This window comes from Spermophilus citellus, assembly GCF_964194105.1.
Source record: "Spermophilus citellus genome assembly, chromosome: 6".
NCBI classification, from domain to species: Eukaryota; Metazoa; Chordata; class Mammalia; order Rodentia; family Sciuridae; genus Spermophilus; species Spermophilus citellus.
Window position 1 is genome coordinate 7349333 of NC_138187.1, and position 12975 is coordinate 7362307.

The window sequence follows — 12975 nt, forward strand, 5'->3', positions numbered from 1 at the left end:
TGGAATCATACATTATGTACCCTTTTAGGCCTAACTTCTTTGCAAGATTCATCCATGCCCTAGTCTATGTCACTGCTTCATTACTTCGTTACTTTTTTGGGGGGTGGGGGGGGTTGCTGTGGATTGAATCCAGGAGTGCTTTACCATTGAGCTACAAACTCAATCTGCCTTATTTGGGTGGGGGGTGTACCAGGGATTGAACTCAGGGGCTCTAGACCACTGAGCCACATCCCCAGCCCTATTATGTATTTTATTTATAGACAGGGTCTCATTGAGTAGCTTAGCACCCAGCTGTTGCTGAGACTGGCTTCAAACTCACAATCCTCCTCAGTCTCCAAGCTGCTGGGATTACAGGCATGTGCCACCCCACCTGGCTCAGTTTACTTTTATTTTCTAAAACTGTAAATCTATGTAACACTATGAAGACTGAATAACATCTGTCCTTGTACTGTCTAAAACCATCCCATATTATACTAGTGCTACTAGCATCACTTGGGGGAGGGGCACTGGTGCCATTCACTGGAAGGTATATACTGAATGCCTACCATGAACTGGGCACACTTCATGAAGGACTTCTCTCCCATTTACACAGCCACCCCACCTCTCCACCCTAGGTCAGTTCTCCCCCATGAAGACCAGTGTCCCTTCCAGACTCCTCCACCACCTTGTCCACAACCATCCTCTATAGGCACATAGGCATGCCCAGCAGATGTTAAACCAAACAGACGTGGCACAGCTCAGCTTTGGTTTTGACAGAGCATTATCCCACCTGCATTGTCCCTTTGGTGGCTCTATGTGGCTGTTTCCTGGGCTATAGACAGGGATACTAACACTCCTATCCTCTCTGGGTTGTTCTGTGATTCTGACCAGATCATGCAGGTGAGAAGCAGCACTTGCTTGCTGAATGCTAACTGAATGTACGAGTGTAACCCAAGGTCATTAGGCAAGTGTTGGAGAAGTCTAGCTGCCTGGACATCATCAGTGTTTCCTGTTTTGGCAAGTATATCAAATAACTGGGTGTTGCTAGGTGCTAAAAGCAGTTGTGATCTTTTGTCAAATGCAGTTCTTCCCAGGGTCAGCTTGGCCACCAAACCTAAATATGAAGACCCAAAGAAGAGGTTTTCTCCCGAGCAGTGGGTGCTCCAGGCAGGAACACTTTGCAGGCTCTGCCCTTCTGGACTGTGGTCCCTGTCCTCCAGGGGTTTCCAGGCCAGCAGAGACCAACAGGAATGGGATGTTATATAAATAAACAGTACTACAAGGGAACCCAGTTCACTAGCTTTACCTGATGGGTTTTGGAGTCAGGGTGGGGACCAATCTAGAAGAGGCTTTATAGAGCACTAGGGACCACAAGAGGAGGAGAGGGTTGACAAACTTGAACTTGGGAGTATAAGTGTCCTGGCACAGGGTTGGCCCTCAGGAAACTGGGAACCACTATTGTTCTGACAGCTGGCCCTAGTGAAAGTGATATTAATAAACATACACTTACCCTATGACCTAAAGATTCCACTCCTAAGTATATTCTTGAGAAATGAGTGCTGAGCACAGTGGCACACACCTGTAATCCAAGCAACTTGGGAGGCTGAGGCAGGAGGATTGCAAGTTCAATCAAGCCTGGAAAACACAGCTAGACCCTATCTCAAAATACAAAGTATTAAAAGGGCTAAGGATGTAGCTCAGTAGTAGAAAATCCCTGGGTTTAATTCCCAGTACTGCCAAAAGAGAAAAAAAGAAATGAGTGATGTCCACATAGGCATATATAAGAACAAGAATATTCACAAGGACATTATTTACAATAGCCCCAAACTGGAAACAACTCCAAAATCCATCAGTGGAAGGTCAGACATCAGTGGATGGGGGGGTGGTATATTTGACAATGGCCCACAGGACAATTAAATAAAAATTTAAAATAAACTATGAAGGATCACAGACATTTTTTTAAACTTTGTTTGTTTTGTTTTAGCTGTATATGGATACAATATCTTTGTTTTTATTTATTTATTTGTATGTGGTGCTGAGGTTATCAAGTGCTCTACCACTGAGCTACAACGCCAGCCCAGATTTCACAGACATTATGTTGAATCAAGGAACCAAGACACAGAAGGGTACATGTGGTTTATAAAATGGTCTACCAGGGTGTGGTGGCACAGACCTGTAATCCCAGTGACTTGGGAGGCTAAAGCAAGAAGATCCCAAGTTCCAGGTCAGCCTAAGCAATTTAGCTAGACTCTTTCTCAAAAAAGAGAGTGTTGTTCAGTGGTAGAGCACCCCTGGGCTCAATCCCCAACACCACACAAAGATGGTCTAGAACAGGGAAACTAGGCTCTGATTCCATGACAGGAACAAGAACTGTGATTGGTAAAGCTGATGACTGGGTGAGAACATGAGGGGACTTTCTGAGGTGTTGGAAATAGTTCACAGTTGACCTGGCATATAAGTATATATAAATTTCACTGAGCTGCACATTTGAGATTCACATACTTGGGGCTGGGACTCAGTGGTAGAGCGCTTGCCTAGCACGTGTGAGGCACTGGATTCTATCCTCAGCACCAGATATCAATGAATAAAACAAAGGTATTGTGTCCATCTACAATTAAAAATAAAACTAGGGGCTGGGGATGTGGCTCAAGCGGTAGCGCGCTCGCCTCGCATGCATGCGTGCGGCCCGGGTTCGATCCTCAGCACCACATACCAACAAAGATGTTGTGTCCGCCGAGAACTAAAAATAAATATTAAAAATTCTCTCTCTCTCTCTCTCCCCCCTCTCTTTAAAAAAAAATAAAATAAAAATAAATAAAAATAAAAAAAATCACATCCTTTGTGTTACGCCTCAATAAAGTTAATATTAACCGATAATGATGACAATAGCGACCAGTTACTGGGTACTGAGTTCCGCCCGCCCCCTAGACCGCACTCCCACCGCCTTGGAATCACTGGTTCCTGAGACCGCCGAGGCACAAGGAAAGGTTTGCGCAGAGGCCAGGAGGCGAATATACGAAGCTTCTTGGGAAGAATCCTTCCAGGAGCGGAAGGCACACCGCTCAAACGCCTGCACCGTGTCCGGAGCGTGTCCGGATACAGGCCCGCCGAAAGTGAGGACGTGACTCCAACCTCAGGCCGACAGCGGCCCCTCCCGCCACGCTCACGAGGAAAACCCCGCCCGCATGACCTCGAGACTAGCCAGCCAATCAGCAGCCGGCCCGGCCTGGGGTCCCTTAACCATGGGCCTCCGTCACCTAGGCTGACCACCCGCCTCCAATGGGCGAGCTGCCCTGCAGCTGCCAATAAGCAGCGGCCTTACGTGTTGCGCCGCTCTCGGACAGCAGCGTCTCCACAGCGAGCGCTCTACTCCCGAATGCCGGTTGGCGCCCTGCCAACCAATTACCAACGAGCCCCCAAGCCCTGCAGCCAATGGTCTGCCGCTTCCTTGTGTCCGGTCGAAGCGGTTGGAGCCGAGCTCCCTCAGCCCGCAGAAGGCAGAGACGGATTGGCGCAGGCAGCGACCAATGAGCAACACGCGCGAGACGCAGAGCCAATGAGCGCTCCGGGGGCGGGGCGGACCCTGCGGCGGGCGGCTGCAAGGAGCGGTCGGTGGCGGCGGCGGCCGGTGACGGCGGCGAGCGGCTGCGGGCGGCCATGGCGAAGGCGGAGGCCGGCGGCGACGACGCCCGCTGCGTACTGCTGAGCGCCGAGCGGGCCCAGGCGCTGCTGGCCGACGTGGACACGCTGCTGTTCGACTGCGACGGCGTGCTGTGGCGCGGCGAGACAGCCGTGCCTGGCGCGCCCGAGACCCTGAGGGCGCTGCGGGCCCGCGGCAAGCGCCTGGGCTTCATCACCAACAACAGCAGCAAGACGCGCGCGGCCTACGCCGAGAAGCTGCAGCGTCTGGGCTTCGGAGGCCCGGCGGGGCCCGGCGCGGGCCTGGAGGTCTTCGGCACGGCCTACTGCACCGCGCTCTACCTGCGCCAGCGCTTGGCCGGCGCGCCGGCCCCGAAGGCCTACGTGCTGGGCAGCCCGGCCCTGGCAGCGGAGCTGGAGGCCGTGGGCGTCGCCAGCGTGGGCGTGGGGCCCGAGCCACTGCGGGGCGACAGCCCAGCCGACTGGCTAGCCGAGCCGCTGGAGGCGGACGTGGGCGCTGTGGTGGTGGGCTTCGACCCGCACTTCAGCTACATGAAGCTCACCAAGGCTGTGCGCTATCTGCAGCAGCCCGGCTGCCTGCTTGTGGGCACCAATATGGACAACCGGCTACCCCTGGAGAAAGGCCACTTCATCGCGGGTCCGTGCGCCCCGGGGCGGGAGGCCAGAGGGCGGGCTTCGGCCCCTCTCCGCCCTCTGATCCCTTGGCCCCTTCCCTCCTTCTGCCCCGCAGGTACCGGCTGTCTGGTTCGAGCGGTGGAGATGGCCGCCCAACGTCAGGCCGACATCATTGGGAAGCCCAGTCGCTTCATCTTCGACTGCGTGTCCCAGGAGTACGGCATCAACCCGGAACGCACCGTCATGGTGGGGGACCGTCTGGACACAGACATCCTCCTGGGCGTCACCTGTGGCTTGAAGACCATCCTGACCCTGACTGGAGTCTCTACACTGGAAGATGTGAAGAGTAATCAGGAAAGTGACTGCATGTCTAAGAAGAAAATGGTCCCTGACTTCTATGTTGACAGCATAGCCGACCTCTTGCCCGCCCTTCAAGGTTAAAGATTTAGTGTCTTTAATCTCCAGAATAAAAAAAGAAATTCAAAATCACTTAACCAAATCAATAGGTGGAGCTTAGGCATCCACTCATGTAGGTGACCACAGAGTGTAATTGGAGTTAAGCAAAAGTGTTTTGTTAGTTTTGTAAGTAAATGTTCTGGGGGCAATGTTGTTTACAGATGCTTATATTTTAAGATGCACTTTTAATCTTTGAGGGCATTGTGGGGATAGGCCTGGGCCTTGGATGTGTTGGCAAGGGCAGGCATAGCATCTGTCCAGGATTCAGGTAACTTCAGGCCCTGCTGATAATAATGAGGCAGGTCTAGGAGTGTGTCATGTATTTGACAGAAAATTTTATTCAGGGATTAAGCCCCCTTGAAGGGCAGAGGGGCAATGGGGCTGATTATTGTGACTGTTGTGAAACATTTGTACAGAACAGACCAGGCTTCTAACCCCCACCCTGCATGGTCATGCAGCAGAGGAGCAGCTGCTGTGTCCCAGCTCCTCACCTGCAAGGCGGGAATGGAGGAAGGGGCCACTCCCAAGTTGTGTCACCCTGTGTTTGAGGTGTGGGGTGTTGCCCTTACCACCCTCCACCCTCCCCTGCTTCCTTGAAAACCACTTTGATGTCACAATTGTCTATTCCATTTCAAATGCTCAGGGCTGCGGCTCCTCATATACAGCTGCCCAGTTCTGTAAAATCAGCCCAGCTAAACCTCGGCTATATCAAGTGTGCATTTAAACCCAGGTGACTCAGACTGAGTGCATTGTCGGCTGAGGGGCCAAGTGGGCATGGATGCCTTTGCTACAGTCTGGGCTGCTATACAGGGAGCCTACAGCAGCATTGGTACCAAAAATAATAATTTTTTTCAACTTGTGAACAACTTTGTCAAGTGGTAAATTGAATCTTTAAATGTATAATAGCTATGCTCTGTCTCATAGAGAAAATCCCACTGAAGGCTGCATGCCCTGCAAGCAGCAGCACAGCTAAAGGCATGTGCTACTCAAGGACTGCCTGTCATCTGAGGCACCCTCTTGGTGGGGAAGGAGAGAGGTCCCTAAGAATAGGAATTTCTTTTACAAAGCATCCAGTCTTTTCCTATCCTCCTGTCTCCTGGGTTTGGGTGGGGGTTAGATATCAGTAGCCCATGAGACCACCTCTCTTGGCCCTGGACTCCCTTGTTGATGGCCAGTGGGATGATTGGCAGAGCCCACCAGCCAGCCAGGGGTTCTTGACAGGGGCTCTGGCCTTTTCTGTCTGTTCTCTGGGTTTGCTGACCTCTAGCAGCCTGCTGAGTAGACTCAGCAGCATTTGCAGGGCAGAGCTGGGAAGCTGTTCCTTTCTGCTGACTCCTTCCTGGTGCCTTGCCCTGCACCCAGTGGCTTCTCTCCCAGCCTTGTGGTCATGGTACTCCTTAATCTGTTCACCAAGTTCTCAGCAATAAAGGGTATTCCATCCCTGCAGCTGCTCCTGGCCAAGGTGGTTGGGCTGGGGCCATGCCTGTAAGGTTGGTGGTGCTGATGTTGGCTCTGCAAGGTCGGCTCAAGGTGGGTCTCAAGCAGGCCTGTCAGGACGTTGTCACCCACACCAGGAGCACGTGGCAGGTGCAGCAGCCAGCAATGCCTCCCTCTTCTGGGAGCCTGTGTGCACCCCATCTCTGGCCCCTTGCACTGTGTGAACCCAAATGCACATTAAACTCTCAAACCCATGCTGACTGGGTCTTCCTTCCTTTCATGTGTGTAGCAACACCAAGGTGGCTGGTGGCCACTATAGCTGCAGGTGGGGGCAGGATGGGAGGTCTGGAAGGAAAAGGCCAGTCTGGGATTCCAATTCCAGAGCTGGAACATTGAGCACTGCAGCTTCACCCCATTTCAGGCCTTTTACAGAGTAGGTTCTGAGGATCAGGAAAAGCAGGGTACAAAACCAGAGCAGGATAGGGTCAAAGGGTGAAACTGGGAAAAGCACACACAAGGGAGTTACCAAGCATCAGATGGCTGAAGAGAGACTAGGACTAGGGCAGTGAGCAGAACACAGTTAGAAATAAGCCACCCTGGGGCACACACCCGACCTAACCATCCATGGCAGGTGGGAAACTCCAGGAGGCTGCCAGTTGGTGACCCAGCCTGGAACTCTCCCGTCCCAGGCACGTACTCTAAAGGATGCCCAAAGCCCTGTGTGATATTGGAGGGGGGTGGGAAGCTGCTGATGGGCACCAGGAGGGGAAGGAAGCAGTGCCTATCTGTATACTAGTGACAATGAATAGGCAACAGTCTGTATTTGTTGAACAGTTTGTATTTAATGATGGCTCCCTGGGTGCCAGGGACCATGCCCACCTCTGGGAGTCTGCAGGTAACTGGACTGGAAACAGACTCTTAAGACACATCAAATCTGTTCCAACCAGACAGAATCATTTGGCTGGACCTGGGCTGCCTGCAATGAATCAGCTGGACTAGATTCCCACTGAAGCCTGCAGACCTCATATTGTTTTGTTGGTACAAGATAGGTGTTAAGAGCCAGGCCTGATGACTGGCATCCTCAGTGGGAGAGGGGGCTGTCCTAGCTCTGACCTGGACATCAGATACTGAGCTGGGGAGGAGGCAGTTGTTTGGCTCATCAGAGTCATCCTGAGGTTTTCCGGGCCAACTCCTCCAAGGGGCTGCAAACAATCAGTGCATTGTCGGCAGGGGCTGCAGCATGGAGCAAGGAAGCAGCCACACGGAGAGCCCCAGGCCTGGGCCTGCAGAGGTGAGTACCTCTATCATTCTTGGGACAAAAACCTGGGGATGTCCAGGGCAGGGGACAGGAGTACCACCACCTACCCCACCTTATCCCCTCTTTTCCCTAAGCAAACCTGCACCCTGGTCTCTAACTCAATAGCCTCACTGCCCCCAGGTGAAGACCAAGCCCTGCCACTGGGGCTGGAGAGCTGCAAGCCTGCTGTTACTACTGCTGGCACTGGCTACTGCAGGGGCTGTGGCCGGAGGGCTTCTTGGGTTTGCTCATAGCCCTTCCAAGGTGAGGCCCAGGGACTTGGGCAGTGGAAAGGGGTCAGGGAGGTTGGTCTTCCAGTGGAGCCAGGACCCAAAGTAGGCCCTAATACTGGCCTTAGAGCAGAGTACCAGAGGGTGGAGAGGCCTATTCACATGATGTTGAAATGCTGCAGCCCAGGGATAGGGGCCTATGGGGCTGCTCAGCCTGCCCAGCTGAACTCCCACTTCCCATTCTCAGCCATTGCTACAGATGCTCCGGCTGACCTTCCCAAGCCCCCAAGTGCCCTGGTCCAATCAAACCACCATCGTGGACGTGGCCCAGAATATGGCAACCATTATAGTGACTCCACCTCAGAGCAACCACAGCTGGGCAGTGCTGTTCGACGGGCAGAGCGTGAGTGGGTGGGGAGGGAATCAATCCACAGGTGCTGGGGTGGCCCTGCCTCACCCACCTGCCTCCCCAGGGCTGCATCTGTTACCGCCCTGCAGAGCACCAGGCCTGCTTTCTCCGTCTGATGGAGGCCCGAGATCGGGAAACCCTGCAGCTGCTGATGAACACCTCCAGGGTGAGCAGAGCTTGGTTCCACCACCAGGCCAGGGGCCAGACAAAGGGTCCTGTGTGCGGCCCAGCTGGGGCTCTGGTTTCAGGGAAACAGAAAGCTCTATCTTCTCTTAGCTGAGACTGCTGAAAAAAGTAGAAGGTGGGGCTGGCAGGTGGGTGTGGGATGTGAGTACCTGCCCAGCCAGGAGGAGGGAAACCTCCATGCCATAGCCCACCAAAGCCTTTCTGCAGGCCCAAGGGTCCCTCAGCCAAGGTCATGACACCCACCATGCCCAGGAGCTGCTGGCAGTGCTTGGGAGCCACACTGTGGATCCTGCCCAGGTGGGAGCTTCAGTGCAGCACCTTTGTGCAAAGACCCCCATCTACTGGGCCCGTCAAGCTGAGGGTGAGTTGGGGCAGGATGTGTGGAGGGGCTGTGTGGCTCCTGCAGAACAATCTACAGAACTACAGGAGTGCTTTGGAAATTCATGAGTCTCCCTCCCACCCAGGGCCCCAGAGGCAGCGGCTGATCTATCTCTGCATTGACATCTGCTTCCCAAGCAACATCTGTGTGTCTGTCTGCTTTTATTACCTCCCAGACTAAGCCCTCTGCCTGGCCCAGCCTGGCCACTGCCCCATGGACTACCCATGGTCACACAGGCTAGTTAAGTTGGCTGTGTCACCAGCACCTGGAGGGCAGCTGCTGACAGGGACTAATAAACAATTCCACCTGGCCATGGTGGTGGTCTCTGGGTCCTTGGGCCCTGAACAGGGGCAGAAAGGAGAAGGAGAGGGAGGAGAAACATGACTTGGCAGGTGGGCACCACCTTGGGTCCTCTCAGAAACTCTAAACCCCATAAGTCCCACATCCCGGAAGGGAGTGCAGGCTCTCCAAGCCCAGGGATGTACGTCCTGAGTCAGTGGGCAATTGGGCAGGCCTGGCAAGAGGGAGGGGTAGCCCAGTCAGTCCAGCTAGCATGGTGGGCAAAGGCTAGTCTCAGAGTTTCTCTCTGACCTGAGTAGTATACAGGTCCAACAAGCTACAGCCACTGCACCAGGCAGTCCCAGCTGCCCAGTTGCTGCCTGTGATCCTGAGGGGCAAGGGCTAGCCAAGTACACTGTCATTGAACGCCAAACAGACGACAGCTTTCTGGTGGCCACCATACTCTCTCTTAATCTCTCCAGTCTCCACACACCAGAGCCGGGCCAGGTTGTCAGAGGAAGCTGCAAGGAGGGATTAGGCAAAAGCTCAGAGCCAGGACAGCTTAAGGCAGAAGAGCAGCAGCAGCTGTCATGAGCCACTCTGGAAGCCAAAGCAGGAAGGCAAGCCTCACCTGTAACAATGTACTGAGAGTCCCCTGAGAAGGCACAGCCCCACATCCAACCTCGAGATGACTCCCCAGGATTGCTGCTCTTGATGCTGAGCTCTGTCATCAGGGAGAAGTTGGATGTCCTCCAAATCTTGCATGTCTGGTCAGCTGAGCAGGTGGCAAGAAGCCTAGGATGGGTTCAGAGTATGGGGTGTCATACAATAGCCATCCCCACCTGAACCCCCTACCATGCATTAGGCCAGATCCATCATTCGCCCAGTCGCAGGCAGATCCCCTCCTGGGTTACCAGGTCCTACACGCACGTGGAATCAGGGCTGAAGCGGCACTGCAGGGCATAGCGTGTATGAGCTGGTATCTTGGTCTTGGGGATGAGCTGGGTCACTTCATCACCAATGCCCCCTGTCAGATTCCAGACGTAACAGTTTCCCTATAGGGCAAGAAGGAAGTCACTTGAAACCCTGAGTCTCAGAGAACGCTCTAAGGGCTAGACCTGAACCCAAGATCCACCAACACTAGAGATCAACATACACAAGAGTCCTGGGCCAGGGCGTGCAGGCTGGCACTTTGGGTCCTTCCTATACGAGGCCCCTGGGAAGCCTGACCTCAAACAAGGGCCATGTCCAGCCAGCCAAGTATAGGAGGCCATGCTGGCCAAGGACTCACATACACCTTGGCTGCTGGCCAATGGAGCTATGCAGAAGGAAAGGAGACAAAAGAACTCAGAGTGCCTCAGGCCAAGGCTGTGAGGAGGGAGGACTGGGGCATGGACAAGTGAGGCATTGGAATCTAAGTGAAGTGAAGAGAGAAAAATGTAATTGGAGAGCAAGAACTGAACCTCAGCATTCCACTGGCTTTGGGCAGGAGTAGGGGCTTCTTGGGATCTAGCTGAGGGAGATGGATCAGGGGACCAAGGGAAGTCAGAGAAGAGGAAGGGAAGCCACAGGGAAGCTAACAGCATTAGGATACTCAGGCCAGGAGGTAACAGGGAGAAAAGAAGAAAATGGTCAGCCTTGAGAGATTCTAGAGACTGAGGAACCTGGCCTGAGAGGGCTACGGCAGGCAATGAGGGGGACATTAAAAATGGTAACCAAGTTCATGGCTTTGGGGGATGGATGGGTGTTAGAAACTGGGGAAGGGGCCTAAGGAACACCAGGGAATTAATCCATCTGCAGGGAATAGGTAGCTGGGTGCTGAGCTGCCCCTGCCTCTGCATTCCCCTCCAGAACTCACAGTGCTATTGACTGCTGCCATGTAGCTAGCATCAGGGTCAATGTGGGCAGATGTGATGGAGACCTCAGGTTCAGGGATCAGCTGCTCATTGTGATCTGTTTTCAGATCCCAGATGTGGATAGCACCGCTCTGGTCACCCACGATGAGCTCTGCCTGGGGGTGCAGGGGAGGTGAGGTGTGGCAGGACCATTACTGTGCCCAGTCCCATGAGTAATCACCCCTTACCTGGTTGGGGTGCAGGCACACACAGTTAATGGGTGCATTCACCTGGAAGATCCGCTGACACTGCAGGTTCCGAGACCTGTGGGGATGAGGTTACACACTGTCTCTGGTGGATGCTGTTGGTACCCCACCAGATGCCCTCTCTTGTTACCCTGCTGATGGGAGCTACCTTATAGGGAACACTTGTGAGGTTCGGTCCTTCACTCCAGGCAGTAGCCTGACACCAGTGACTGACAAGGGGAATGAAAGCCTGTCCCCTTGCCTCAAGGCAGAGCTAGTTCTTGGATGCAATTCCCTTCAACCTGCTTTTCTCCTTCCCTCCATAAATCACCCACACAAACCCCCCTGGATTAGCCTCTTCTTGGAGAGAATCTACCCAAAGATGGTCCCTTGGCCTGCCCCCCTCACCCTTGGATAGTGGGCCCCTCCTGCCCAACACCGGACACCTGAGATCCCAGATTCGGGCTGTGCAGTCCTCCCCGCCTGTGTACATCCAGCGGCCGTCCTCATGAAAGCCCACAGATGCTATGTTCTTATTTACTCCGTCATAGCTGATGATGGGATTGGGGTTATTGGAGTTGAGATCATACATGCGGATGTGCTGGTAACCTAGGGACACAGGCTGAACTGAAGAACGGTTATGCCCAGGTTGACCTGCTAGAGGTCAAGGATCAGAGGTCAAGAGTCACAGTTACCTGCAGCAGCAATCATGCTGCGATCTGGGGTGATCTCCAATGCATTCACCTGCTGTGTGTGTTAAGGAGGATGATGGGAAGGGAACCCTGAGACTAGGGGTCCTCCAAGGCCTCCACCACCTGGCTTGGGCTGCTGCCTACTTCCCACCCCAAGCCATCAATCCCACCTGGTTATCCAGCCCAGCACCATCCCGCCCACCACCCGGGTGGAGGATACGGAGTCCTGGTGCTGCACAGTGCGAGTGCAGATTCCACTGTGGGCCTGCCAGAACCGCACAGTGTGGTCATAGCCCGCGGTAGCCAAAATGACCGGGTCACTGCCCACTGTGCCTGGGGATGTGTTCATGGTGCAGCTGCTGGGAAAAATATAGTCTGTACAGGGCCGAAGAGCTGATGGGCAAGGAGCAAAGTTCAGAGCATCTGGAGGGGAGAAAAATAGTATTTAGGGGATGCCCTCTGCGTCCACACGGAGCTCAGAGATATGTATTAATCTGACTTTAAAGACCGGGAAACTGGCTCATACAGGTTCTGAGACCCGCACAGCAGGCGAGAGACCATTGGGGACGCCAAGCAGTCTGCGGTCGGCAGGGGGCAGTCACGCGGGGCACCTCTGCCGCAAGGGCGGGCCGCGCACGCGCAGGCGGCGGGAGTCTGAGAAACCCGAGCGCTACGGCTGCGCATGCGTAGCTGGCCGATGGCTAGACCTGATGGGAGGGGGCGTTGGCCGTCTGGAACCTCGAGATCCCCTAGACTCCGCCGACTGTCTTGCCTTCTTTCTGCTGGCCAGCTTCCCCCGACCGCGCCCTCCTAGCCACCCATAAGCCGATTCCCAGCCCTCGTCCCACGGCCTCCGTACCTTACACGCACTCTGCATTCTACCGTAGTCCAGGACGGTGAGGGGAGCGGGAGCAAGTCGATAGAGGCCGGGGAGGAGCGTAGAGATATCGATGAATCTTCAGGGCGAGACCATGGGCTCGGTAGGGGGAGAGGACGAGACCAAAGTACTGGGGCGGGGACTCCAAGAAAACCTAGGGGCGGAGCAGATGCTAGTTGTGGCTCGGACCTCAGGCTCACTCGGCACCCAGTCCCCCTGGCGCGGCTGCCCATTTTCAGGCTTGGGCCCCAGGCAGTGTCGCGCCATCCCCTTGTCCTCCCCGACCCACTGCTCTACCATGCCAGACTGGGATTGCCAGGCAAATTACAGAACTTGAATTTCAGACAAGCAACAAATAACTTTTTATTGTAAATATATCCCAAACACTGAGTGGGATAC

The 12975-nt window shown here is 54.3% G+C and overlaps 3 protein-coding genes across 6 annotated transcripts; 2 read left to right on the forward strand and 1 right to left on the reverse strand.

Annotated features, from left to right (window-relative positions):
- Positions 1-3554: 3554 nt before the first annotated feature.
- PGP (phosphoglycolate phosphatase) lies at positions 3555-6407 on the forward strand. The gene is made up of 2 exons (XM_081297699.1): positions 3555-4276; positions 4370-6407. The coding sequence occupies exons 1-2, from the start codon at positions 3637-3639 to the stop codon at positions 4693-4695; spliced, it is 966 nt and encodes a 321-aa protein (XP_081153825.1). The 5' UTR covers positions 3555-3636; the 3' UTR covers positions 4696-6407.
- A 138-nt stretch (positions 6408-6545) lies between these two features.
- Positions 6546-8833, forward strand: BRICD5 (BRICHOS domain containing 5). The gene is made up of 6 exons (XM_081297700.1): positions 6546-7438; positions 7586-7708; positions 7922-8077; positions 8148-8249; positions 8477-8630; positions 8734-8833. Exons 1-6 carry the CDS (start codon positions 7388-7390, stop codon positions 8826-8828), a joined length of 681 nt encoding a protein of 226 aa, XP_081153826.1. The 5' UTR covers positions 6546-7387; the 3' UTR covers positions 8829-8833.
- Positions 8834-8874: 41 nt separating this feature from the next.
- On the reverse strand, positions 8875-12713 carry MLST8 (MTOR associated protein, LST8 homolog). 4 transcript variants are annotated; one of them, XM_081297696.1, is made up of 9 exons: positions 12559-12713; positions 11920-12122; positions 11703-11751; positions 11454-11634; positions 11011-11086; positions 10786-10938; positions 9858-9982; positions 9559-9722; positions 8875-9448 (listed from the first exon to the last, which is right to left on the reverse strand). In XM_081297696.1, exons 2-9 carry the CDS (start codon positions 12046-12048, stop codon positions 9330-9332), a joined length of 996 nt encoding a protein of 331 aa, XP_081153822.1. In that variant the 5' UTR covers positions 12049-12122; positions 12559-12713; the 3' UTR covers positions 8875-9329. The 4 variants fall into 4 exon arrangements, with proteins under 4 accessions (XP_081153822.1, XP_081153821.1, XP_081153824.1 ...); XM_081297695.1 differs by having other exon boundaries at positions 8876-9448; positions 11703-11754; XM_081297698.1 differs by having other exon boundaries at positions 8877-9448; positions 11454-11616.
- Positions 12714-12975: the final 262 nt, after the last annotated feature.

Coding starts and splice junctions, on each gene's coding strand:
- MLST8 (XM_081297695.1), bottom strand. CDS start 12,048: ATGAACACATCCCCAGGCACAGTGGGCAGTGACCCGGTCATTTTGGCT. Junction 11,087..11,453: donor GCCCGAATCTGGGATCTCAG/GTGTCCGGTGTT, acceptor TCATCCCCACAG/GTCTCGGAACCTGCAGTGTC. Junction 9,723..9,857: donor CGCTTCAGCCCTGATTCCAC/GTGCGTGTAGGA, acceptor AACCCATCCTAG/GCTTCTTGCCACCTGCTCAG.
- BRICD5 (XM_081297700.1), top strand. CDS start 7,388: ATGGAGCAAGGAAGCAGCCACACGGAGAGCCCCAGGCCTGGGCCTGCA. Junction 7,439..7,585: donor CCAGGCCTGGGCCTGCAGAG/GTGAGTACCTCT, acceptor CACTGCCCCCAG/GTGAAGACCAAGCCCTGCCA. Junction 8,250..8,476: donor TGCTGATGAACACCTCCAGG/GTGAGCAGAGCT, acceptor GCCTTTCTGCAG/GCCCAAGGGTCCCTCAGCCA.
- PGP (XM_081297699.1), top strand. CDS start 3,637: ATGGCGAAGGCGGAGGCCGGCGGCGACGACGCCCGCTGCGTACTGCTG. Junction 4,277..4,369: donor GAAAGGCCACTTCATCGCGG/GTCCGTGCGCCC, acceptor TCTGCCCCGCAG/GTACCGGCTGTCTGGTTCGA.